The sequence below is a fragment of the Bos mutus genome, chromosome 5 (genome assembly GCF_027580195.1).
Source record: "Bos mutus isolate GX-2022 chromosome 5, NWIPB_WYAK_1.1, whole genome shotgun sequence".
Taxonomy (NCBI): domain Eukaryota; kingdom Metazoa; phylum Chordata; class Mammalia; order Artiodactyla; family Bovidae; genus Bos; species Bos mutus.
Genome location: NC_091621.1, coordinates 6951965 through 6976626, shown reverse-complemented (window position 1 = coordinate 6976626; position 24662 = coordinate 6951965). Strand labels below are relative to the sequence as shown.

The 24662-nt window shown below is 44.4% G+C and overlaps 1 protein-coding gene across 1 annotated transcript in view; it reads left to right on the top strand.

Moving 5' to 3' along the window:
- The window catches only part of STAB2 (stabilin 2), a 168632-nt gene that overhangs the window by 76336 nt on the left and 67634 nt on the right, over positions 1–24662 (top strand). Inside the window, exons 27-38 of the mRNA XM_070370245.1 lie at positions 920–1015; positions 4206–4253; positions 5745–5881; positions 6311–6425; positions 8620–8697; positions 11246–11344; positions 11432–11539; positions 16976–17107; positions 19860–19988; positions 21237–21293; positions 22341–22436; positions 23897–24092. Of these exons, the coding sequence (XP_070226346.1) occupies positions 920–1015; positions 4206–4253; positions 5745–5881; positions 6311–6425; positions 8620–8697; positions 11246–11344; positions 11432–11539; positions 16976–17107; positions 19860–19988; positions 21237–21293; positions 22341–22436; positions 23897–24092 (1291 nt within the window). The remainder of the gene's footprint in view (positions 1–919; positions 1016–4205; positions 4254–5744; positions 5882–6310; positions 6426–8619; positions 8698–11245; positions 11345–11431; positions 11540–16975; positions 17108–19859; positions 19989–21236; positions 21294–22340; positions 22437–23896; positions 24093–24662) is intronic.

Genomic DNA, 24662 nt, shown 5'->3' with positions numbered 1-24662 from the left:
TCCCATCAATCCTCTGAGACCACACAATTTCTCATTTTGCTATTCTCTGTGCCTTTACTTTCTCTGTATCTGTCTCTGTCTCGTTCTCTCAAATTTTAGTGCAGTTTTTTGCATCTTGGAATATCTGACTCCCATTCTTAGAGGGACATCTACCAGTGATGCCCACTAAGTCAACAGCATCCCATGTCCTAATTCTTACTCATAGGAGAAAGGATCTGACCAGGGTCTGGACCAGAAAGGTTCCAGCCCAGCTGGGTCCAGGTGTCCACATATGGGCCAGTCAGTGCTGGCCAGGGAGTAGGATGACATGAGCAGGACTACCAGACCCAGCCCTAGTATATGTGGGGAGGTGGGTGATTTTCAAAGAAGAAAAAATGGGAGATGTCCCTACAGTATCTGTTACCCAAGAGTCATAAGAGCACTTCACAAAGCTGAAGAAACTCCAGCAGTCTTAATTTAAGGCTGACTAAGCCCTGATATTCCAAACATGAGAGGTTATTGGAACTTCCACTTCATTCCAAGCTGTGGAAGAATGAGCATAGGGTTGCCGATAAAGTGCAGGACACCTAGTTAAATTTGAATTTCAGATACACAGTGAATTCTTTTCCAGCACAAGCGTGCCCCCAAATCGTATATGGGACATACGTATACAAAAGCCTCTTTGTTTGTCTGAAATTCACATTAACCATGTGTCCTGATTTCTGCTCACTAAATCTTGACAGGGATGAAAAGAATCTAATTGTGATTCCATAAGAGCTATACCAAACCTGCAGGAAGGGCTGAGGGCCTGTGGGTTACTTCTAGTAATCTTTCAGTCCTGAATTTCACTGTAGACAGAGCCCAAGTATTCACAGGTACATCTCAGATCTAATGCTTTACTTAGGAAAGCAGACCACTTCTCTCATCTCCTTTGTATCAGGCAACCTGTCAGCTTACTTCCTCCGGCATCTGGAGTTGTGTTTGCCAAGAGGGCTATGAAGGAGACGGCCTTCTGTGCTATGGAAATGCTGCAGTGGTAAGTCCTCTGAGAGCAACTTCAGGACAGAATCATAAAGACAAAAATCTTCCAGTTTAAAAGAAAAAGACAAACACTCTTGGCTAGGATGCCTTTAAAGTTCTCTACCAATCACGTGCTCCAGGAGATTCTGTCTGAAACAAGCAACTTCTCACAAATGGCATATGTGCTCTATGGGTCACAAATTTTCTACAAATTGGAGGGAGGGAACTTTTATTTGGCACCTTCTGTGTACCAAAGCAGTCTTGTCTTCTCTTTCTTGCCATTCTGCCTCTTTCCAGTCCCAGACTTCCCAAACGAGCAAATAACTGGCACCTGCTGAGTTCCTGGGCAATCCTGTCCAGGTTGTAGGCCTTCTATAGGTATCCAGAGCACGCTGTGCTTACCCTTATCTAGGGTATGTGTGTGTGCACCTGTATGCACCTTCTGTGTACCAGCATCTTACTAAATCCTTAACAGGCAGCCACACTTCATTTAAACCTCATCGCAACCCTCTGGGCTTACGCTGTTATTATGCCCATTTTATTGATGAGGAAACTGAGAGCCTAAGCAAACTTTCCTCAGCTCACTCAGCTGTCTATGTGCAGAGCCCAGCTCTTAACCATCAGCACAATCTGTCAATATAGGACACACCCCACTGGACTATCACCTCTGGAGGGCAGGTCTTTGTCATGTTTCCTACTTCATTCCTACTGTTCATAAAGATCTTTTACAATGAGAAAGTAAGTTGGTGAATTTTATCCTCACTCACTTTTTGCTCAGCTCACTGGCATTTAGTTCCTGCGCCTCCTCTCAATAGGAACCACTGGTCTCACAGTGCCAGGGCTGCGCCTGCCCTAACATGCTCTTTGATGGCTGCAGCATCTGACCATGGCCGCCCTGCTGTCAGGGTCCTTCCCACCCTTCACTGCACCTGTTTCTCCTCTTCATCCCATTAGGCCCATCTCCCAACACCCATACCATGGAGCTTAAACCCAACATTTTCTCTGCACTGTCCATGGCCACATTTTCTAAAATTTTAGAACCCTAAAATCCTGCTCTCACAATGCTTTTCTCCTCCCTGGGAAAACAAGATCAAGTCCAAGTCCTCCGCCTGGCACTGCGAGGACCTCACAGGGCCTCAACTCAGTTTCCTTCCAACCATTTTACCTGAGCTGTCACCTTCCCAGCTCAACACCAGCTCTGTTCCCCTCCCCCACAGACCCTGCCTTGGGTCTTTCTCCCCTGTGTTCAGTTCCAGCTCGCACCCTCCTCTCCCTGAAGAGATTACTCGAGCACCTCAGTTCTTGTATCACTTACTAAACTGGTTTACTTTTTAACCAGGGTTTACCAACTTACTCAATAACCTCAACTACTTTCAAAAAGTAGTTAAGACATCTCTGAGATATATTGTCTTTTGGTAAATTTGCACATGCTGCTACTGCTGCTGCTAAGTCACTTCAGTCGTGTCTGACTCTGTGCGACCCCATAGACGGCAGCCCACCAGGCTCCCCCATCCCTGGGATTCTCCAGGCAAGAACACTGGAGTGGGTTGCCATTTCCTTCTCCAGTGGGTGAAAGTGAAAAGTGAAAGTGAAGTCGCTCAGTCGTGTCTGACTCTTTGCGACCCCACGGACTGCAGCCTACCAGGCTCCTCCGTCCATGGGATTTTCCAGGCAAGAGTACTGGAGTGGGTTACCAAATTGTTATTGCCATTTTCGTGGTGTTCAATAGTTTTTAAAATGTTTTCACATACATTAATGCATGTAATGTTCATAATCCCAGGAGCAAGCTGTCATTATAATCATTATTCAGGTGATGCTCTTGCATTCTCAGAGAGGTTAAGCCCAAGATCATACAGCTGGTAAATGGCAGACCCGGGAACTGAACCCAGCCTTTTTAAACTCAAAGTCCAGAGCTTTCCTTACTCTATCACACCTTCAAATGTCACTAATCTACTAGCCTTCTGGGTTATCTTTTCAAATCTTAAAATCCCCAAAACAGCTATAAGTTGCATAAGGTCAGGGGCCAGCTTTTCTCTTTCATATCTTACGGCCTCCCTCACTCCAACCTGGTGCCAATTGTGATGGTTCAGTATATATGTTCATTAACAAACCCCATGGTGGATAAGGAGAAGGCAATGGCACCCCACTCCAGTACTCTTGCCTGGCAAATCCCATGGATGGAGGAGCCTGGTAGGCTGCAGTCCATGGGGTCGCGAAGAGTCGGACAAGACTGAGCGACTTCACTTTCCCTTTTCACTTTCATGCATTGGAGAAGGAAATGGCAACCCACTCCAGCGTTCTTGCCTGGAGAATCCCAGGGACGACGGAGCCTGGTGGGCTGCCATCTATGGGGTCGCACAGAGTCAGACACAACTGAAGCGACTTAGCAGCAGCAGCAGCATGGTGGATTAGTTAGAAATAACAGTGGCTAAAACTTACTGTGTCCTACATGCCAGCCTCTATTCTAAGCACTTTAAAAACATTAACCTTTCCAACTGCCACATCAACCCTAACAGTCAGAGCTTTTATCATCCCTATTTTACAGCTGGGAACATTGAGGTCCAGAGAGATGAAGTAGCTTGCCTAAGGCAGCAGCCCCCAGCCTTTTGGCTCCAGGGACCAGTTTCGTGGAAGACAGGTTTTCCACAAATTGGGGATGGAGGGATGGTTTCAGGATGATTCAGGCATGTTACACTTATTGTGCACTTTATTTCTATTATTATTATTCAGCTCCACCTCAGAGAATCAGGCATTAGATCTCAGAGGTTAGGGACCCCTGACCTAAGGAACTATGAAAGGGCCGAACCAGAAAGAAAACCCAGGTGGTTTGGTTCCATGTCCCAAGGTCCTGCTCAATGCTGGCTCTGAAAGCGGGCAGTTTACTGAGCCCTGTGACCCTTCTGAGGGACTGGGTGGCCATGTCCTTACAACCAAAATAGATTTGGACAAACTTGAGGTTGTTGTTTCATTTGAATTTTCTGGAAATACTCCTTTACCTTGAATATAGAAGATAATTTGAGCCAATAAGCATGAAAGAAACTGCATGGCTCTGGCAACATGGGGATTCATCCAGCCTGGGCATCATTCATGTCGACATGGGCAAGGCTGGCAAGGATGATGCCCAGAGCTGCCCAGATGTGCCTCTCACTGATCCTCCTCTGTGTTCTCTCTCCTCTCTCCTCCCTCTCTTGCATGAAATGAATAAGGAATTGTCCTTTCTCTCCGCTGCAGCTGTATTTAACCAGTGGATAAATGTGAGTACCTTTGTTGAAAATAAGATTGGAAATATATATAATTTTAGAGATACGGACCGCATGTAATAGAAAACTGAAAATGGTGGGGGAGGGAAGGCAGTCGTCTAGAGCAGTGGTTCTCAGCCCTGAGTCCACTTTAGAACCATGTGGAACACACGTCTTTCAATAGCCATGCCTAGGCTCCCACCCCCAGATGCTCTGATCTGATTGGCAGAGGTTTGACCTGGGCATCCGTGTATACCAGGAACCTCACAGGTGATTCTAGCATGCAACCAGGGCTCAGTACTTCTAGTCTAGGATAAGCTGGGGTGATCGACTTTTCAACCAACCTGAATATATATGTATGGCTTCATTCTTCATTGAAAAAAAAAGGTCTTTTTATAAACTCAATATACTTCATCATTAGTAATTTGCCAAGTTAGATTTGGCATTTATAGCTACAATCCTAGCACACTTCATGTGGGTTTTGCCCTCAGCCCAACATGTCCTGAGGAACTGTCCCCTCTCCCTTGGAAAGTTCTAAAACCAAGAACCTGATCTCCAGCATCCCCAATTTTCTGAATCTCTGTCATCTTTGCCCAAGTGGCCCAAGATGGCAGGTTCAGCAGCCATTGTGACAAGTGTTTAGTCCCGTTTAAGAAGACAGGTGCCAAGGCACGCAGTGTGTGGTCAGCGGCCACTGAAGGACAGCTTCCTGTTGCTTCCACGTGGGGTCTCTCCTACTCCCATCACGTGGGAGAGGAGGGCCCTACAGCAGGTGCTGATTTCCATAGGACCCACCCACATGCGTGAGTTTGCCCATGGTGTGCTGTATCCCGCTCATCCCAGCTTGCAAGAGCACAGCTTTCCCAGCTCCTCTTTCAATGCTGTCGTGATGGCGGCTGGAAATCAGCCATGATGGGAGAAGTTACACCACAGAAATCAGCAAGCATTGCAAACCAGGGCTTTTGTTTATTTGTTTTTTCTGGAGAGCCAGTTGTTAAACATAAGCCCGTCAAAGCTTCTACCCAGAACTTTTAATACTTCTAGGCAAATAGATAAAGTTTGATTTCAGGCCTCCAGTCTCTCTCTCTTGCTGAAACTGTTTCTGGAGTCTTCCTACCATCCTTATTCCAAAGGCATCCAAGGATTCTCAGGGTCTCTGCACACATGTGTGCACATACACACACACACATGATCCTGTCAAGACTGTTCTCTGCCTCTTCGTTTAAACTAAAGGGTAAATGACAGATAATGATTTGAAGTGTGACCTGATTAGGAAGATATACCTTTTGTCAAGGCTCACACATTTAAATAAAAATAATGAGTCTCAGAAGGAATGTGGAGGCATCAGTCAGTAGGTGGGATGGATTTGGGAATGGAATCCCTAGGACCTTCCCAGTATCTCTGAAATGATATCACATGGGATATTGGATTTCTGCCAAGGATTAAGTCAGCCCCGTTTATCCTCTGACATGAGTCAGGCCACTTTCTTTTCCTTCTGGGATTCAGAATGCTTCCCTACAACACCTGCTGTCGACCACCTCAAATCTTACTGTCCTTGTGCCCTCCCGACAAGCCATTGCGGACATGGACCAAGAAGAGAAAGCCTTTTGGTTGACCAAGAGCAACATCCCTGTCCTCATAAAGTACGTATTATGTATTTTGTTCTTCATGATGTCTTACTAGCATCAGTGTGAATGAAGTGCAGTGGAGGTGGGCCCCATGGGCCTTGAGGTCCATGCAACTGAACATGTTCTAGGGCTGCCCCCGCCCCGCTCTTTCCCCCAGGATGGAAGTAGTCAACATGACTGACAGCCAACTCTGCTAACTGCTTTTACATACAACCTAGTTAATCCTATCTGTGAAATAGACATTATAATTATTCCCATTTTACAGATGTGGAAACCAAGGCACAGAGTGATTAAATAACTGACCCCAGAAGCCATGGCCAATAGCTTCAAGAGGAGATTTTGAATCTGGTAGTCTGGCTCCAGAACCTACCCTCTTAACTACTCCCAACACCACTGTCTCAAGCATCAATATCTCATTACAGCCCTTATGGACTATTGTTATAGGTACCATACACTACTGGGCACATACGGAGTGGCCGATCTGCAGGCCCTGTCACCTTCTGACATGCTGGCAACATCTTTGCAGGGCAACTTCCTTCAGCTGGTGAAGGCAGATGGGGTAAGAGAGCACCGTATTGGGTCTGTTCAATGGAAACTTGTGACATATGTTCATATCATACTTTGAAGTTTTTATGTTATGGAAATTTCCGAACATGAGCAAAAATAGATGGAGAATAAACCTCCATGGTAGGCATCACCCAGCTTCAACAACTATCAACATATATTGATACACACACTCACAGAGTTACTGTATAGCAGGACTCCTATAAGATGAGGCTCTCTCCCCACTGGTTGGCCACAGGCTCTTCTATTAGACCACAGACTGATCCAGAAAGACAAATATTTCACTTCTTCTGGGTGAAGGCAGTGGAGTTTCACAACTTGGATTTTTATGTGTGGCTAAGAACTTGTTATTGGTAACCTACTGATTGAGTCATTAGAGATCACTACAATATTATACTAAGTTAGGGTCAGTCAGTCAGTCTGCAGATGTTTACTGAACACCTACTGTATGTCAGGAACTGATCAGAGTGCTGGAGACAGGATAGTGCACAGGAAGAGGGGAGCCCTATAGATGCTCACCTTCTGGCATTTTCTATAGCATTTCAAGGACTTAGATTCGGTTTTCTGTAAGGAGGTCTGGCTGCCCTGCTGAATGCAGCAGTGATTTAAAGCTCTTTCTATGAACTGCACAAAATGAGGATAGACGGTCTACTGGGAAGTGAGACTACCCCATCAGTGGATTGTGGGCCACGGTCAGAATGCTCTAGAATTGCAGCTCTAAAGCATTTCTGCCTTCCTACCCATCAGCAGTGGTGCTGTGAAAAGGTTCTATCTATTTAGGTATTACATAAACATATGTGCTTCATCAGAATAGTCCTTTTAGAAAGCAGGAAAGAGTTACATAGGGCCGCATGGTCTCTACATTTTGTTACAATAATTCTAGAACCTTACTTGCATATATCAGTCAATGGGTGGTTTTCCACTAGTGTTTAAAATCATTGACTCTCTGAGCAAGCATTAACTGAACACTCACCTTGGGAAGGTTCATCCCAGGGTTGTAGCTTCAGAAGTAAATCAATTAAGACCTGTGAATTAGAGGGGGTAACTATCAAAGACACAATCATAATGAATTCTTTCTTATGTCTGATATAAATGTCCCCCTGTAACCAAGAGAGAGGTGCAAGGTGGCCAGTGTTATGTGCTTCAGGACCTCTGCTGATGTGCCTAGGATGAGACAAGTCCCCTCAGGATCCAGAGTTCCCAGGAAGAATTTCAAAGTGCAGTGGTGGGAGAAGAGGAGAGGAACCCCAAGACAGCAGAGGCCAGTTGTGTCATACTTGGTTGGTGGCTGCATGAGCGTGCATTTAGGCTTGCTCACCTCCATTCCCCATGCATTTCATATTCTTGTAAAGTTGGTAACTGTCTGCGTTATTTTGCTAAGGCTGCTGTAACCAAGAACCACAGACTAGGTGGCTTAGACAACAGAAATTGTTGTCTCAAAGTTCTGCAGGCTGGAAGTCCAAGGTCAAGGTGTGGACAGGGTTGGTTCTGTCTGAGGACTGGGAGGTCAGGCTCTCTCCTTGGCTTGCAGATGGCAGTCCTCGTGTTCACATGGTGTTCTGCCTACATAGTTCCTATGTCCAAATTTCCTCTTCTTATAAGGACACTGGTCATATTGGATTAGGGTCCACCCTATGACCTCAATGGATATGAATTTGAGCAAACTCCGGGAGATAGTGAGGGCCAGGGGAGCCTGGCATGCTACAGTCCGTGGGGTCGCAAAGAGTCAGACATGACTAAGTGACCGAGCAATGACAACGACCTCATGTTAACTCAGTTACCTGGTATAAAGACTTTGTCTCCAAATAAGGTCACATTCTGAGGCACTGGGGGTTAGGACTCCAATATGTGAATTTGGGGGACACAATTCAACCCACCATGCTATCTACAGTGCTTTTCCAACTGCAGGATCCGTTTAGTGAGCCTCAGCCAGCACTTTTTTAATGCAATAGAATGGAGTAGAATCAATCAGATGCCTCCCACATGGTAGAGGAAATTATTATTTCATTTCAGTTGTGTGTGTGAGAGAGAGAGATCAAATGGCTCACAGTTTTAAGATATTTCTAACTGTACGTCATGGTCCAAAAGTGAGAAGGTCACTACTGTTCAAAATGTGGAAACCCTAGAAATCACTCAGTCCCCGGGTGTACTCTGTAGGGACTCACCTTCTCACTGTGGTGCATTTACAGAACATCACAATCGAAGGAGCATCCGTCATTGACGGCGACAATGCAGCCACAAATGGAGTGATACACATCATCAACAAGGTACAGAATCGCTCCCTCCTGCACATCTGGCCTCTCCTCCTTGTGTTATTTATCCTCCTACACAGTATCGTTGGTGGGGTGGGGGGGGAGTACTTAGCCTTAATATAAAAGTAACCTGCTTCATTATTTTTATTTTAAAACCGTTTAGAGGCTCTACTCATTCAGTAAGACTCAGTTATTCTTTACTTATGCCTGTATCCTGCAGTGGGTTCATATAAAGTGTAGTCGTGTATATCTCTTATTTATGAGACCATCTTACAAGGCGCCCAAGAACCTTAGTATTAGGAAGTCCATAACCCACACGGGACTTAATCAAGAACTGGAAGAAAGGCAGCTATGTATGTGTCACTGGTCCTCTCCTGTCTGCGTTATTGTGCCCAAGAAAAAAAAAAAGGAAAATGGTAGAAAAGATATTGTGGAATTTTTATTTTCTCTTCAAATGCAATTCAACAGTATTCAAGGCATGACATAGAAAAAAATTAAATGGAAAATGAGTTTTTAGACTATCCTATAATTTTTAGTTACTATGTTAAGAACTTCATTTAAATTTAAAGTTAGAATTTAGGGTATATTGGAAAATTTTGAAAAGTAGAAGATTAGAAAAGACAATTCAGAGAAGGCAATGGCACCCCACTCCAGTACTCCTGCCTGGAAAATCCCATGGACAGAGGAGCCTGGTAGGCTGCAGTCCATGGGGTCGCTGAGGGTCAGACACAACTGAGCTACTTCACTTTCACTTTTCACTTTCCTGCATTGGAGAAGGAAATGGCAACCCACTCCAGTGTTCTTGCCTGGAGAATCCCAGAGACGGGGGAGCGTGGTGGGCTGCCGTCTATGGGGTCACACAGAGTCGGACACGACTGAAGTGACTTAGCAGCAGCAGCAGAAAAGACAATTAACTAATTGCATTTTAACTAAAATTACTCTCATTTGACACTTATATACTCCCTTTTTTTATTTCAAGTTACAGAATATGTTAACAGTTTCTGTTCAGGAAAGGGAGACTTCTTATAAGACTTCTGAGTGCAATATTTTGCAAAGACCTTGCAAGTCTCTTGTATTAACAAGAGGCATAAAGAAATACATTTTATGAGCAAGTGGTAGGTCACTTGCAGAGAACCATGCTGAGTTTATGGCTTCACTTATCAGAAAGCAACATTACCAAGAGTGCTTTTTTTCTCCAATCCTGGCTTTTCAAAGTACACTTTTTAAAAAAAAATCATGAAATTACCTCTTCTTATCATTTATATTTTTATTTCTGATGAACACAACCCCATCAGTAAAATGGCACCCCAACCCATCTCCTATACTGAGCGTTATTATCATGGGACCAATTCAAAGTCCCACCTCCTCCATGAACGCCTTCCCTGATCTCTACAACCCACATCACCGAGATTAACATAGTGGCAAGCACGTAAGTCCTAGAATCATACAGGATCTGGGTTCAGGCATTCAGCTAACTCTATAACCTTGGGCAAGTTACCCAACCTCTCTGAGCTTCATTTTCCCTCCCTTTGAGGATTGAGCGACACCGTCTCTCTCAATGTGTGCTGCCTAGTGAGGCCACAGTAAATCTCAGTTTTATTCCCTTTTCCTTCCCCTGAAATCCTGTGGGATTTCTGATATGGAACCCATCTGACATAAGTGCACCCCTGTCTGATGGCCTTTATGGACTAGGTCACGCGCGCCGTTCTTGTGTGACGGCTCGTCCTGAGGGGCGGAGCTGCGTCTTCTCTCTGTCCTGCATCAGCATTACCACCTCACCTGACATGCAGTAAAATCGGAATGATTGACAGCCCGTTAGGTGCCAGGCATCATGCCAAGTATCATGCATCCCGTTTGGTTTTTACAACAACCCTAAGAAAGTATGTACCATTCTCCTCACTTGCCAAATGGGACACATGAGGCTCCTATGGCTAAGCAACTGGGTTGAAGAAGAAATTTGTGTGAACACAAAGGTTCATGGATGTGTGTCAACTGATTCAAGTTTGCTACTTAACCTCTGGGTTGCACTGGCTCCTCGAGGAGCGCCTTTTCTATCTATCCATTGGATTCTGTGGTCCCTCTTGTCAGGGCCACCACAAACAGCTATGCAGGCTGTTCCCTGCCTAGAGGGGCCTGGTCTACGGGTGGAATGGGGCTGAAATCCAACCCACTTCATGCCCCAAGCTATACACTCCTGTTTAGTCTTGCAAACTATCAGAGAATGTCTTGTTTCAACTTGAAGTGGCCTCAGGATCACATGGGGTTCCCTGGCGGTTCAGTGGTAAAGAATCCACCTGCCAATGCAGGAGATGTGAATTTAATCCCTGGGTCAGGAGGTCCTCTGAAGGAGGAAATGGCAACTCACTTCAGTACTCTTGCCTGGGAAATCCCATGGACAGAGGAGCCTGGTGGGCTATAGTCCTTGGTGTCACAAGAACAGACACTACTTAACAACTAAACAACAACATTATAATTACATACTGTTGTGACATGAACCAGTATATTGGAGAGCAGGAAGCCCTACCAACACAAGTTAACAGAATTTTGGGACTTTCTTTCCCAGGTTCTGATTCCCCAGAGAGGTCTAACTGGCTCCTTACCAAACCTGCTCACCCGACTGGACCAGATGCCTGACTATTCCAGCTTCCGGGGCTACATCATTGCAAGTACCACATCCTCTGCATGATCCTCTGCTCAGGTTACCTGGGAACAGAAGTCCCTCACGTGCTCCTGTCTCTCTCCATCACAGCAATATAACCTGGCGACTGCGATCGAGGCTGCTGATGCTTACACAGTGTTTGCTCCAAACAATGATGCCATCGAGAGTTACATCCGAGAGAAGAAGGTCACAACTCTGGTAGGTATTAGCAGTAATAACTCAGGAAATTATTTTCCAGAAATTCAAGCACTTAAAGTTTTCAGTTGATCTACCATGTACCATGTCACTCTTTCATCAAAACTGCCTTGTGAGTATCCGCTTATTTAACAGAAACTCAAGCAGAGACTCTGGAGAAGGAAATGGTAACCCACTCCAGTATTCTTGCCTGGAGAATCCCATGGATGGAGAAGCCTGGTAGGCTACAGTCCACGGGGTCACAAAGAGTCGGACACGACTGAGTGACTTCACTTTCACTTTCACTTTCAAGCAGAGACTCTCATACCCAAACCTCCCCCAGGCCAGAGCTGCTCATGTATTTCATCCATACCCCTGGAAGCACACACTCAGGCTCATAGACACAAAGATGCAGTCTCCCCAGGAATCTGGAAGCATCTTCATAGCCACCCCTCCTCCCCTCCCTGGCTTCTCCCCAGTCCCGCACAGTGAGCTGTCAGCACAAGGGACCTAGAGGGAATGGACTGTCTCCATCTTCCTCCTAGTCGCCCCATCTCTGTCTGCCCTGATTCCTAACATCTGGAGATAAACAGTCAAAACTTTTTCAAAGGACTTTGTGAAATAATACTGGGTTGGCCAAAAGGTTCATTTGTGTTTTTCTGTGACATCTTATGGAAAAACTCAAACGAACTTTTGGGCCAACCCAATGAAAAGCTCCAATCCCTTCACTCTCTGGCTCAAAACCCTTGGGTGGCTCTCCATTTCCTCAGTGACTAAGTCCAGACTGTCTCCCCAGGTACTTACAGCCTCCACAAACTGGTCACAATTACCTTCTATTCAGTGCTGGTAGCAGACTTTCCATTTAGAAGGATCCCAGGGGTGTCCTACCCCCAGCCCCATAGCAAGGGAACAAGTTTAAAGTTGTAATTGCACAGCAAGTGTGCTGTTTTCACTTCTAACTTAATATGGGGTAAGGGATGCTAAGGAGACAGGGCTGGTACTTGAAGTCCCGCTAAGCCGCTGTTGGTCCACTGCTCTCTCCCTTCCCATTCTCTGCAGACACCATGTGGTCTAACCAGAGTGATGTCATATAGACCTAAAGATGGAAAACGTGTGTTTGCTCCTGTCTACACACACACACACACACACACACACAGGAACCCTCCAGGCTCTTCTGTCCATGGGATTTTCCAGGCAAGAATACTGGAGTGGATTGCCATTTCCTCCTCCAGGGGATTGTCCCCACCCAAGGATTGAACTGGGTCTTCTACACTGCAGGCAGATTCTTTACCAACTGAGCCACCAGGGAAGCCCCCGCCACACACGCACACCACCACCTCATTCAGGAGGGCTGCCCTTCCTCCTTCCTTGCCTCCTGAATCCTCTCCATCCATCAAGTCCAGTCTCACCTTCCTCGGGAAAGCTGGTTCTAGCCCCTTCAGTTCAGTTCAGTCGCTCAGTCATGTCTGACTCTTTGCAACCCTGTGGACTGCAGCATGCCAGGCTTCCCTGTCCATCACCAACTCTTGGAGCTTGCTCAAACTCATGTCCATCGAGTTGGTGATGCCATCCAACCATCTCATCCTCTGTCGTCCCCTTCTCCTCCCACCTTCAATCGTTCCCAGTATCAGAGGCTTTTCAAATGAGTCAATTCTTTGCATCAGGTGGCCAAAGTATTGGAGTTTCAGCTTTAGCATCAGTCCTTCCAATGAATATTCAGGATTGATTTCCTTTAGGATTGACTGGTTGGATCTCCTTGCTGTCCAAGGGACTCTCAAGAGTCTTCTCCAACACCACAGTTCAAAAGCATCAATTCTTCCGTGCTCAGCTTTCCTTATAATTCAACTCTCATATCCATCTGTGCTGCTGCTGCTGCATCACTTCAGTTGTATCCAACTCTGTGCGACCCCATAGACAGCAGCCAACCAGGCTTCCTGTCCCTGGGATTCTCCAGGCAAGAACACTGGAGTGGGTTGCCATTTCCTTCTCCAATGCATGAAAGTGAAAAGTGAAAGTGAAGTCGCTTAGTCGTGTCCAACTCCAGCGACCCCATGAACTGCAGCCTACCAGGCTCCTCCGTCCATGGGATTTTCCAGGCAAAAGTACTGGAGTGGGGTGCCATTGCCTTCTCCGATCCATACATGACTACTGTAAAAACCATAGCTTTGACTAGATGGACCTTTGTTGGCAAAGTAATGTCTCTGCTTTTTAATATGTTGTCTAGGTTGGCCACAACTTTTCTTCCAAGGAGCAAGTGTCTTTTAATTTCATGACTGCAGTCACCATCTGCAGTGATTTTAGAGCCCCCCAAAATAAATTCTGTCACTGTTTCCATTGTTTCCCCACCTATTTGCCATAAAATGATGGGACCAGATGCCAAGATCTTCATTTTTTGAATGTTGAGTTTTAAGCCAGCTTTTCCACTCTCCTCTTTCATTTTCATGAAGAGGCTCTTCAGTTCCTCTTCACTTTCTACCATAAGGGTGGTATTATCTGCACGTCTGAGATTATTGACATTTCTCCCGGCTATCTTGATTCCAGCTTGTGCTTCATTCAGCCTGGTATATAAGTTAACTAAGCAGGGTGACAATATACAGCCTTGACGTACTCCTTTCCCAATTTAGAACCAGTCTGCTGTTCCATGTCCAGTTCTAACTGTTGCTTCTTGACCTGCATACAGATTTCTCAGGAGGCAGGTCAGGTAGTCTGGTATTCCCTTCTCTTGAAGAGTTTTCCATAGTTTGTTGTGATATACACAAAGGCTTTGGCATAATCAATAAAGCAAAAATAGACGTTTTTCTGGAACTCTCTTGCCTTTTTGATGATCCAATGGATGTTGGCAATTTGATTTCTGGTTCCTCTGCCTTTTCTAAATCCAGCTTGAACATCTGGAAGTTCATGGTTCACATACTGTTGAAGCCTGACTTGGAGAATTCTGAGCATTACTTTTGCTAGCATGTGAGATGAGTGCAATTGTGCAGTAGTTTGAACATTCTTTGGCATTGCCTTTCTTTAGGATTGGAATAAAAACTGACCTTTTCCAGTCCTGTGGCCATTGCTAAGTTTTCCAAATTTGCTGGCATATTGAGTGCAGCACTTCAACAGCATCATCTTTTAGGATTTGAAGTAGCTCAAGTGGAATTCCATCACCTCCACTAGCTTTGTTCTTAGTGATGCTTCCTAAGGCCCACTTGACTTTGCATTCCAGGATGTCTGGCTCTAGTTGAGTGATCACACCATCATGATTATCTGGGTCATGAAGATCTTTTCGGTATAGTTCTTCTGTGTATTCTTGCCACCTCTTCTTAGTATCTTCTGCTTCTGTTAGGTCTATACCATTTGTGTCCTTTATTGAGCCCATCTTTGCATGAAATGTTCCCTTGGTATCTCTAATTATCTTGAAGAGATCTCTAGTCTTTCCCATTCTATTGTTTTCCTCTGTTTCTTTGCATTAATCACTGAGGAAGGCTTTCTTATCCTCTTTGCTATTCTTTGGAACTCTGCATTCAAATGGGTATATCTTTCCTTTTCTCCTATGCCTTTCACTTCTTTTCTCAGCTATTTGTAAGGCCTTCTTAGACAGCCATTTTGCCTTTTTGCATTTCTTTTTCTTGGGGATGGTCTTGATCACTGCCTCCTGTACAATGTCATGAACCTCTGTCCATAGTTCTTCAGGCACTCTATCAGATCTAATCCCTTGAATCTATTTGTCACTTCCACTGTATAATTTTAAGGGATTTGGTTTAGATCATACCTGAATGGCCTAGTGGTTTTCCCTACTTTCTTCAATTTAAGTCTGAATTTGGCAATAAAGAGTGCATGATCTAAGCCATAGTCAGTTCCCAGTCTTGTTTTTGCTGACTGTATAGAGTTTCTCCATCTTTGGCTGCAAAGAATATAGTCAATCTGATTTTGGTATTGACTATCTGGTGATGTCCATGTGTAGAGTCTTCTCTTGTGTTGTTGGAAGAGGGTATTTGCTATGATCAATTCGTTCTCTTAGCAAAACTCTATTAGCCTTTTCCCTGCTTCATTCTGTACTCCAAGGCCAAATTTGCCTGTTACTCCAGGTATCTCTTGACTTTCTACTTTTGCATTCCAGTCCCCTATGATGAAAAGGACATCTGTTTTGGGTGTTAGTTCTAGAAGGTCTTATAGGTCTTCATAGAACCATTCAACTTCAGCTTCTTCAGCGTTACTGGTTGGGGCATAGTCTTGAATTACTGTGATATTGAATTGTTTGCCTTTGAAACAAACAGAGATCACTCTGTCATTTTTGAGATTGCACCCAACTACTGTATTTTGGACTCTTTTGTTGACTATGAGGCCCTTAACTGGCCCCTTAGCTGCAGATAATCTCTTCTGCCTCTGAGTTCAGACCATCTGTACACCCCATAGCACTTCTACACCTCATATAAGGAAATGTCTTTGCAGGTGAGTAGGTCTTAGTTCTCCAATTAGATGAAAACTCTGGGCATTAGATTTTTGTAACTGGAATGTTGAGCGAGCAGCACTCCTGGAACAGAAGTGGAAATCATCTTTTCTTTGTCTCCCCACTCCTCCCCCATCCCTTTGAACCTGTGTAGCGGAAAACATTCATTAACTGCCCTGGGATAAAACCTCAGGCAATCGTGCAGAAAGGCTTATCACTTTCAGCCACAAACACAACCTCAATTAAGTAAAAAAAAAAAAAAAAAAATTTTTAACCAGCCCCTTGTAGTTATCAACATTTTGAATTGGATTTAAAATTAAATCTTCTTTCCTCACTTGTCCCATGCTGGTACTTTGTCCCAACAGGACATTAGAGGAGGGGGCTTGGTCCTTGCACCAATCAGAGTCTATCAGAGTGTGGGGAGGGGGATAGATTGGGAGTTTGAGATTGACATGTATTCACAAGTCTGTTTAAAGTGCCCTTCCATGAAAAAGATATTAGTATAGAAAGGTAAAAATTATTACTAAAAAAAAAAAAAAATTAGGGTCCATCAGGAGACAGAAACCATACCAGAAAAAATTTAATATTATGAATTGTTTATTGGGTATAAAGCTATATAAATATAATTGAAAGGTAAAATAGAGATAGCATAGAAGCATCTATAACCCCAAAGGCTGGGAGAAGAAAAGAAAGAGGTCAGGACAACTAAAACTTAGAAACATGGAGGGGCCCAGAGAAGCAGTGACTCAGACCTGTGAGGGGCAGGGCCCATTCGTCTAGTGGCTCTGATGTTGGAGGAGGGTCCCTGGGGGCCCTTGGAGAAGGCATTGCCAGGCTGGTGCTGGCGTCTTGAAGAAGAGGGGAACATGATAAAACCACTCTGGGAGTCACAGGTCTCTGCCATTCAGATTCAGCTGCCACTGCAAGCGTGATGAGATGCAGCTGGGATGATGCCCAGTGAGTAGCCCAGTGAGTGCCCAGGGACTGGTGGACCTGTGGGCTGACTTTCCCTTCTGTGTGTCATCCAGGAGGAAGACATACTCAGGTATCACGTGGTCTTAGAGGAGAAGCTGCTGAAGAATGACCTGCACAATGGCATGCACCGGGAGACCATGCTGGGCTTCTCCTACCTCCTCGGCTTCTTCCTCCATGATGACCAGGTGCGATCCTTCCTCTGAAAACAATGGGCGTCCTAGCTCTGCCATCCGCCATCACTTTCGCATTGGATAATCTTCATGACCACTTCCTCAGCCTTATCCACAGCAGACAGCTGTCTGTGTTCCACCACAAAGTAATGACTAGGCCAGACTGGGAAGCTCCCCCTTGTCCACCCCATCACCAGCCCTCAGACCATCAGTGTGGTCTGACTGGTCTGGGGATTGAATCCCAACAGTCACAGGGCCCTTCAGTTCTGCTTCCTAATAACAGACAGTCCCCAAGCCACCTCCAAGATGGCAGGGAACCTGGCAGACAAACGTAACCCCCCAAAGTGGCATGGCCCCAGGGTGTAAGGAGCCACCTGACATGTGAAGGAAGGATCCAGCAGCCACATGAATGAACAATATTACCATTGCTTGTTCATACAGACTGCAGACCTAGGGCCAACTGCCCCCACCCCAGTATCCCAGTATTAATCTCACACAACCTCTAAGCACTTAAAGTGTTTAGAATTTGTAAAAAGAATTGAGACTAAATACATATTTTAAACATTTCAGTATGCAATTCTATGTACCTATGTCAAATAACCAGTGAAACAATCAATCGGAAAATTCAATAAGAAATTCACTATGTGACTCTGGTATAAATTCTCACAAGAAAAGGTAATAAAAACTAATGATTATTTAGGAGAAACTAAGCACTATATTAAAATGATGAAAATTTAATCCCAAATTTTTAAGCGGTAATATTGTTCCCTGTAAAAAAGTGAATTTTTTTTAAAAAGCACAATTTTGGAATCAATATTCTCAGTGTTATCATCACTGAAGCCCAAGTGAATTTTGTGTACAGTTGCTTTTTTTCTTAACATGCTCAGGTTTTGGGTTGTTTTTTTTTTAAGTCTTTCTGGTTTTTCATTACTTAGAGAATAATCGAATGCCAAATATTTCCCTCTGACTCCTATAAATAATCTTACCTATTGTGTAATAATTTTGAGGAGATCCTTTTAAATACATTTCCTTTTTTTTTTTCCAGGTAAGGCAATTTTTGTTGATAAGGACCTTATATGTTTGTTTTTATCTTTGTTATCGTTTATTTCTTCATGTAGAAATGAATATTCTGGTTAGTTGAATCAGTTTTGATTCTGTCATGTTTATTTTCCATGTGTTTGAAAAGTCTTTGATCTAGAGCTTTTTTTTTTTGTCTTTTACAATAGAGACTTTATCTTAAATAGTTCTATCTTACAATAGAGGTTTTGCTTTTATTGATAACTCATTCACTCTCAGGACAACAGAGATGTGGGAAAATGCTGTCTAAATGAAGAGATTTGTGTTCAGATCAAAATTCTAATGCAGCTTGTAATTCTTCAAGTATATCTCATAATAAAAATTGTCAGATTTTTCTATGCCAAATCAACAGTATTACAACATCAGAAGTTCTGACATTTTGATATTTTAAATCAGCTCAGCCTCTTGGAATTCTGCAGATTTGTTTTGTGATCACCCTTTGACTCCACAAGTGAGGCCCCTGCTGCTTCTCCAAACCTCCACAGGCCCTGGACCACTTCTGTGCACCTCAGTCATGATTCTGCCCAACATCCCACGGAAATTCACTTGAGTCCAAGTAAATCATCAGGGACTTTAACAGTCGGTGGAAGTTCAAGTTTAAACACTTAATAGCGTCACTTCACTCTTGATGCATTGGGGAGTTTGGGAGATGGTAATCATTTTTAAATGCTCATTAGATATGAAGTTGACATCTGTTTAGTACAACAAAGAATTCCCTCTTCTCCCAACCTCAGCCCTGCTACAGCTATACACACACACAAGTATGACCCCTCAGGTTTTCAAACAGCCATTTGTTTTCAGTTATATTAATTATACTCAGGAATGAATTAATGGCTTTACTTATTTTGCACTAAACAATCATTAAGATATCCTCCCATTTAAAAAAATCAAAACCAAACAAGTTATAACTCAAAGTTGAATTTAAGTTAGAAATTTAGTTCCCATGTCTTACACACTTACTGACACACTAGGCAAAGACGGTACAAACAAAGACAGTACAAACGTCCTGCGGACACCAGAGAAGCCCCAAGGAAAACATGATACGGTTAATGCAGACCTCTGAGCAGTCGCCACACCCTAGAAAGTGGTTTATCTGGTAGAACACATTTTTGCAAACTCTAAAACACTCAAATACTATTTTTAATCTCGTATAACGGTAATTTAGTCTTACTGAGGGGTGCTTGCAAGGTAACCAGGAAGCAGAGATATGCTAAAAGGGTGCTAAGTTTCATTCTCTATGTCTTGGCTGTGGAAGGCATCTACACCTCTGAGGCCACCAATAACTAGTACAGCTGAGCACATCCTTGGAGACATATTATCAATGGCACTAACATAGTGATCGTGATTCAGAATTTTCTGAACAGTGAAAACTGATCATTTGGATGATGGAGAGAAAACTTAGAGATTATCAGGAACAACCTCTTCTTTTTACAAAGGAGGAAATTGAGGTTCAAAGAGGAAAAGCAACTGGCCCAAGGTCACACAGATAGAAGGCACCAGGTGCAGAACTGTCACTCAGACTCCCCTCTCCTAGGGCAGAGCTGTCTCCTGTACAATGTGCTGTACCTGCCAGGTGAATATTGCAGAATCTCCTAGGCTAGCATCATGTTGACATCCTCCAATCCCTATCGTCCTTATTTCCCTTAAAACCACTGTAGTAAAAATTGATAGTTAACCTTCCTGTTCACAGCTCTATGTAAATGAGGCTCCGATAAACTACACCAATGTAGCCACTGACAAGGGAGTGATCCATGGCTTGGGGAAAGTGCTGGAAATTCAGAAGAATAGATGTGACATTAACGACACTACTATCGTACGAGTAAGTTCTATCCAAGACCAATGATGTAACTAAAGAGTGTTGGCTTATTTTTTATAATTTTGAAAGCCTGGGACTCATCTATCAGAGTATCTCAATTCAGTTCAAAAAACCACTAAAGGAACATCTCTAAGAGCATACTTGGTTGTGGGTCTACAGAAATAAATAAGACATGACCCTTGCCCTCAATGGGCTCACAGTCTAGTGCCTTGTATGCCTTGGAAAGGCTGCCTGAAGGGTTGTGTTGAGCAGGATTTCAAAGCCATGGTCTTCCTCAAGAGGAAAATGTGTCATGCCCAGCATAGGCATAGGGAAGGAGCCCTGTACACCCATGGGCAGGGTTGGGCCCACCATCATCTACCAGGAGAGAAAATATGGAAATGGATAATTTCAGTATAATATAGGACAAGTAATTGAGACTTTTTACTCCATGAGATGGTATAGGTTCTCTCAGTAATAATGATAACTGTTAACATCTGTTGGGCACTTTTTATGTGCTAGGCACTGCTCCAAACATTTTACATGTATTAACCCATGGAATCCTCACAACACCCTACAGAGTAAGCACTATCACTCTGCCCATTTTGCAGATGGGGAAAATGAGCCATAGAGAGATTAAGTGACATCCCCAGGTTCACAGAGCTACCAAGTGGCAAAGAAGGAGTTCAAGTCCAGGCAGTCTGGCCCCAGAGCGAGAGCTGTGAATGACCAAGCTATACCATCCATAGGTGCCAAGTTAAGAACTAGTCACATTGGCCTCCTCCTGTTTTGCAACAGGCTGATACTTTTAAAATGTCTGTCATTCTTCACCTGCGAATCTTTGTCTCATGACAGTGGGTATTACCTCCATGCTGAGCTCTCAGTTGGACAGTGTGCCCCTAGGGCTGGGGGCACTGTGGGTGATGCATTCTTTAATCTCACAGTCTGGCCCAATTCACTCAATAGCGGGTTTTCAATAAATGAGAGTTGGTGTTAAAGGAATTAGGATTTAATTGAGTTAAGACTCGCACATGTTACAAAATTACATGCATCTGAAATGTATAGTGGAGAAAGTGATGCTCCAATGTCCATGACCCGAAGTAGCTGAAGTGTTTGGCTCAAAGGACAGGAAAGAGGTTAGCCAGATGAGCTTCTGATTTGCATTTCTATAGCCTGAAACCTTCAGCCTCAAGTCTGGAAAATATTTGCAACCTTGTTTTGATTAAAAGTAATAACCATGAAATACTCACTTTGCCTCTGTGTTTTACCAAGGGAAAGTGTGGAAAGTGTCCCCAGCCGCCCATCTGCCCATTTGGAACTAAACCGCTAGTAAGTATTTCTTTGATATCTTCTTTGATAAAACTGTTTCTGGATCACAGGAAGGTCTGAATTAGAAAGTGAGTCTCCAGCACACCTCATTTCACTGCCCTCCTTCCTTCACTGGGTTTTAATTTAATCTCACCTTCTTAATCTTGTATGCATCTTTCTAAAGTCTTGAATCCACTGTTTTGAACCAAAGCAAATTTGAACCAAATTTTTATTAATAAATAAATAGAAACAGGAGCTCATCTCAATCAGCGCCCAATGGAAGAAGGGATTTTTCAGTTTCTACATCTTTCATATCCCAGTAGCTGGTTGAGGACAGGAGCAGGATATCTTATCAGAGGAAGTGGACTTCACAGAAACACTGTTTCAAGCCTTGAGGAGTCCCACCTTCCTGATTCCCTTTATGGTTGAAGTTATAACTAACTTTCGCAAAGAAACACATGACAGACTTGGGGGGCGATACACATATCTCTGAATGAATGACCTGTCTATGTTTCTTATACCTGTTTACAGGAAAAAAGTGCTTCAGAGGATCCAACAATTACAAAGAATCAACACACACGCACCTTCCATGGCACAATAGCAATTTATGACAATAACAATGCTGACTCTTCTTACTTGAGTTTGCATTTACTCTTGTATAAGTCTTTGTAAACAGCTTTAATCCTGCCTCAGACCAGGCAACCATCAACCAATAAATAAAAAGAAACTAAGTCTCAGTTCAATGTGGAGGGTTGGGAAGATGCTTTTATCTGAGATACTCTATGATTCTTCCTAACTTTAACTAATCTTCTAAAGAAAAGTTCTCTTTATGGAGTATCACTTTAAGGGATAATTATCTGCATTTTGCCACCTAGTATTCTGGCAGCCAACATTTCAATGTTGCATTTTCTTTTTTATGAAGCAGCTCCAAGAAGCCGACCCCCTCCCTTTCCAGAACATTTCAATTAGAGAGACAGCAATGTATCACCCACCCCCTTGCTTTCAGAGATTGGAAAGCTTTGTCCTAACTGAAAAGCTAATATTAATATAATTGCTGTTATTTCATAGGGCCAAGAGATGAGGAGATGTCTCTATACCATTTATTTCATGGGCAGGCGATCCCCGTTCTTAGGGTGCCAGCCAAAGTGTGTGAAAACCGTCATTGTGAGTATAACAATTTAATAAGCCTTCTAACAATGGCAGTAATATTGAGAAACATGATCATATGCTATACTTTTCAAAGTGCTTTTGCATGGATTCCTTCTGCCATCTTGCCTTCCTTCTCATTATTTTTAAATATTTATTTATTTAGCTGCATCAGGTCTTAGTTGCAGCATATGAGACCTTCACTGCATCATGTAGGATCTTTCGTTGTGGCACATGGGCTCTCTAGTTCTGGTGCATGAGCTGAGTTGCCCCATGATATGTGGGATCTTAGTTCCCTGACCAGGGCTGAAACCCACATGCCCTGCATTACAAGGCGGATTCTTAACCAGTGGACCTCCAGGGAAGTCCCCTCATTATCTCCATTACAGTGGTCACTCAAAATAGCCAGAGTAGCACTAAAACTCAGGATAGCCCTACAAGTCAGTACATTGGTGACAGCTGCAATTTTCAGTCTCATGATGAAGAAACAGAGGGACCAGGAGGCTAAGAGGATCTTCCTGTTCTCACAAGAAAGGGAAAGAGACAGGAAATGGGCAACTCCCTAAAGCAAGAACAGGGGCACCTGGTCATTTAGAAAAGTGGAACCCCAGGGCTAGGGACCTCTCGGCTATGGCTTTGGAATCTGCAGGAAAATTCTCTATAACATCCTGTCCCACTCCTTTCACAGAAGACACAGCCTCTGCCAATCCTAGAGGCAAGTGATTCAGCTGTTAAGTTGTGGAGCATGCAGCTGCAGGAGATGTTGTGTTTTAGTGCACTCAAGAATAAAAGCAGGCCCAAGCAAGCAGATAATCCTGCAGGGCTTCCCGGAAATAAGAGTCATTATAGAACATCAGAGGTCTCACCTGGCTCCCAACCTTCAGTACCAGATGAAATAACACAACACACAGGGGCCAGGTTTGGGGATGACCAGGGCCCCTCCCAGGTGGCTCAGTGGTAAAGAATCCGCCTGCAATGCAGGAGACATGGGTTCCATCGCTGGGTCGGGAAGATCCCCTGCAGAAGGAAATGGCAACCCGCTCCAGTATTCTTGCCTGGGAAATCCCATGGACAGAGGAGTCTGGCAGACTACAGTCTATGGAGTCGCAAAGAGTCGGAGACCACTTAGCGACTAAACAACAACAGGGCCCATCTGGCATCACCTACATGACTCTCTTCCTGCTGCCCCTCCTCCCTTCTCACTTTTCTTCACCCTCTCTTCCTGCTTGCCTTTTTCCTTCAGGTCCTTCCTAGCTCTTCAGCAGAAGCCTCCATGCTGGTGCTGGCACCCGTGGAAATTGCATGCCCCCTGCCCCGTTCTTGGGGGATGCTGTCCCCGTCCCTTATAACCATTCCACATGTTTAAGGCTACGGGCACGCATGCAGTCCCGCCTGCAAAATGTCCACACTGTGGCTGGACACGTCCAAAGGACAGCGGTATGGCCCTGTCCCCACCCAGCCTGGCCCTTCTGTTTCAGACAAGAGAATGCTGCGCGGGCTACTTTGGCCCCCAGTGCCAGCCTTGCCCAGGGAAACCTGAGAACGTCTGCTTCGGAAATGGGATCTGCTTGGACGGAGCCAATGGCACAGGCGTGTGTGAGTGTGGGCGGGGCTTCAGCGGGACGGCCTGTGAGACCTGCGCTGAGGGCAAGTACGGCATCCACTGCGACCAAGGTGCGTACCCCACCACCCGCAGCGGGCTCCCCAAACCAACCGGAAGTGCAGGAGGAAAGAGTCTAAATACGTGCTCCCTAACCAGCTGGTGTCCAGGGCAGGCTGGAATCCACCCCCCACCACCTCGCCCCCGCCGCCATTATCATGTGAATTACAAGGACGTCCGTGTTGTGTAATTTGCACTGGCAGCAACGCCAAACATTTTCTGTACTGACTAACCTGCATCTACCAGCCCACTCCAGTCTGCTCATTGACATTGTCCAACCCACCCATGTTTCTGTATTAGTCTGTGGGCCCTGGTCTCTGTGGTTACACTCAGTTTTGGACATTGTGTGATTGTTTGAAAATCAACTCTGTGCACATTATCTCATTTAATCCACACGGAAACCATATATACTGGAGTGTTCATGCCCCCTTTTTACAAATGAAGACTTAAGGCAAAGAGGTTGAATGACTTCCCCCAACGTCACACCTGGTGAGATTTGAATGCACACCCTGCTGCCCTCCAAAGCCTTGTTCTTGAATCAGGCCCTTTATGTGATGGTTACTCTATTGGCCCACACAGCCAGC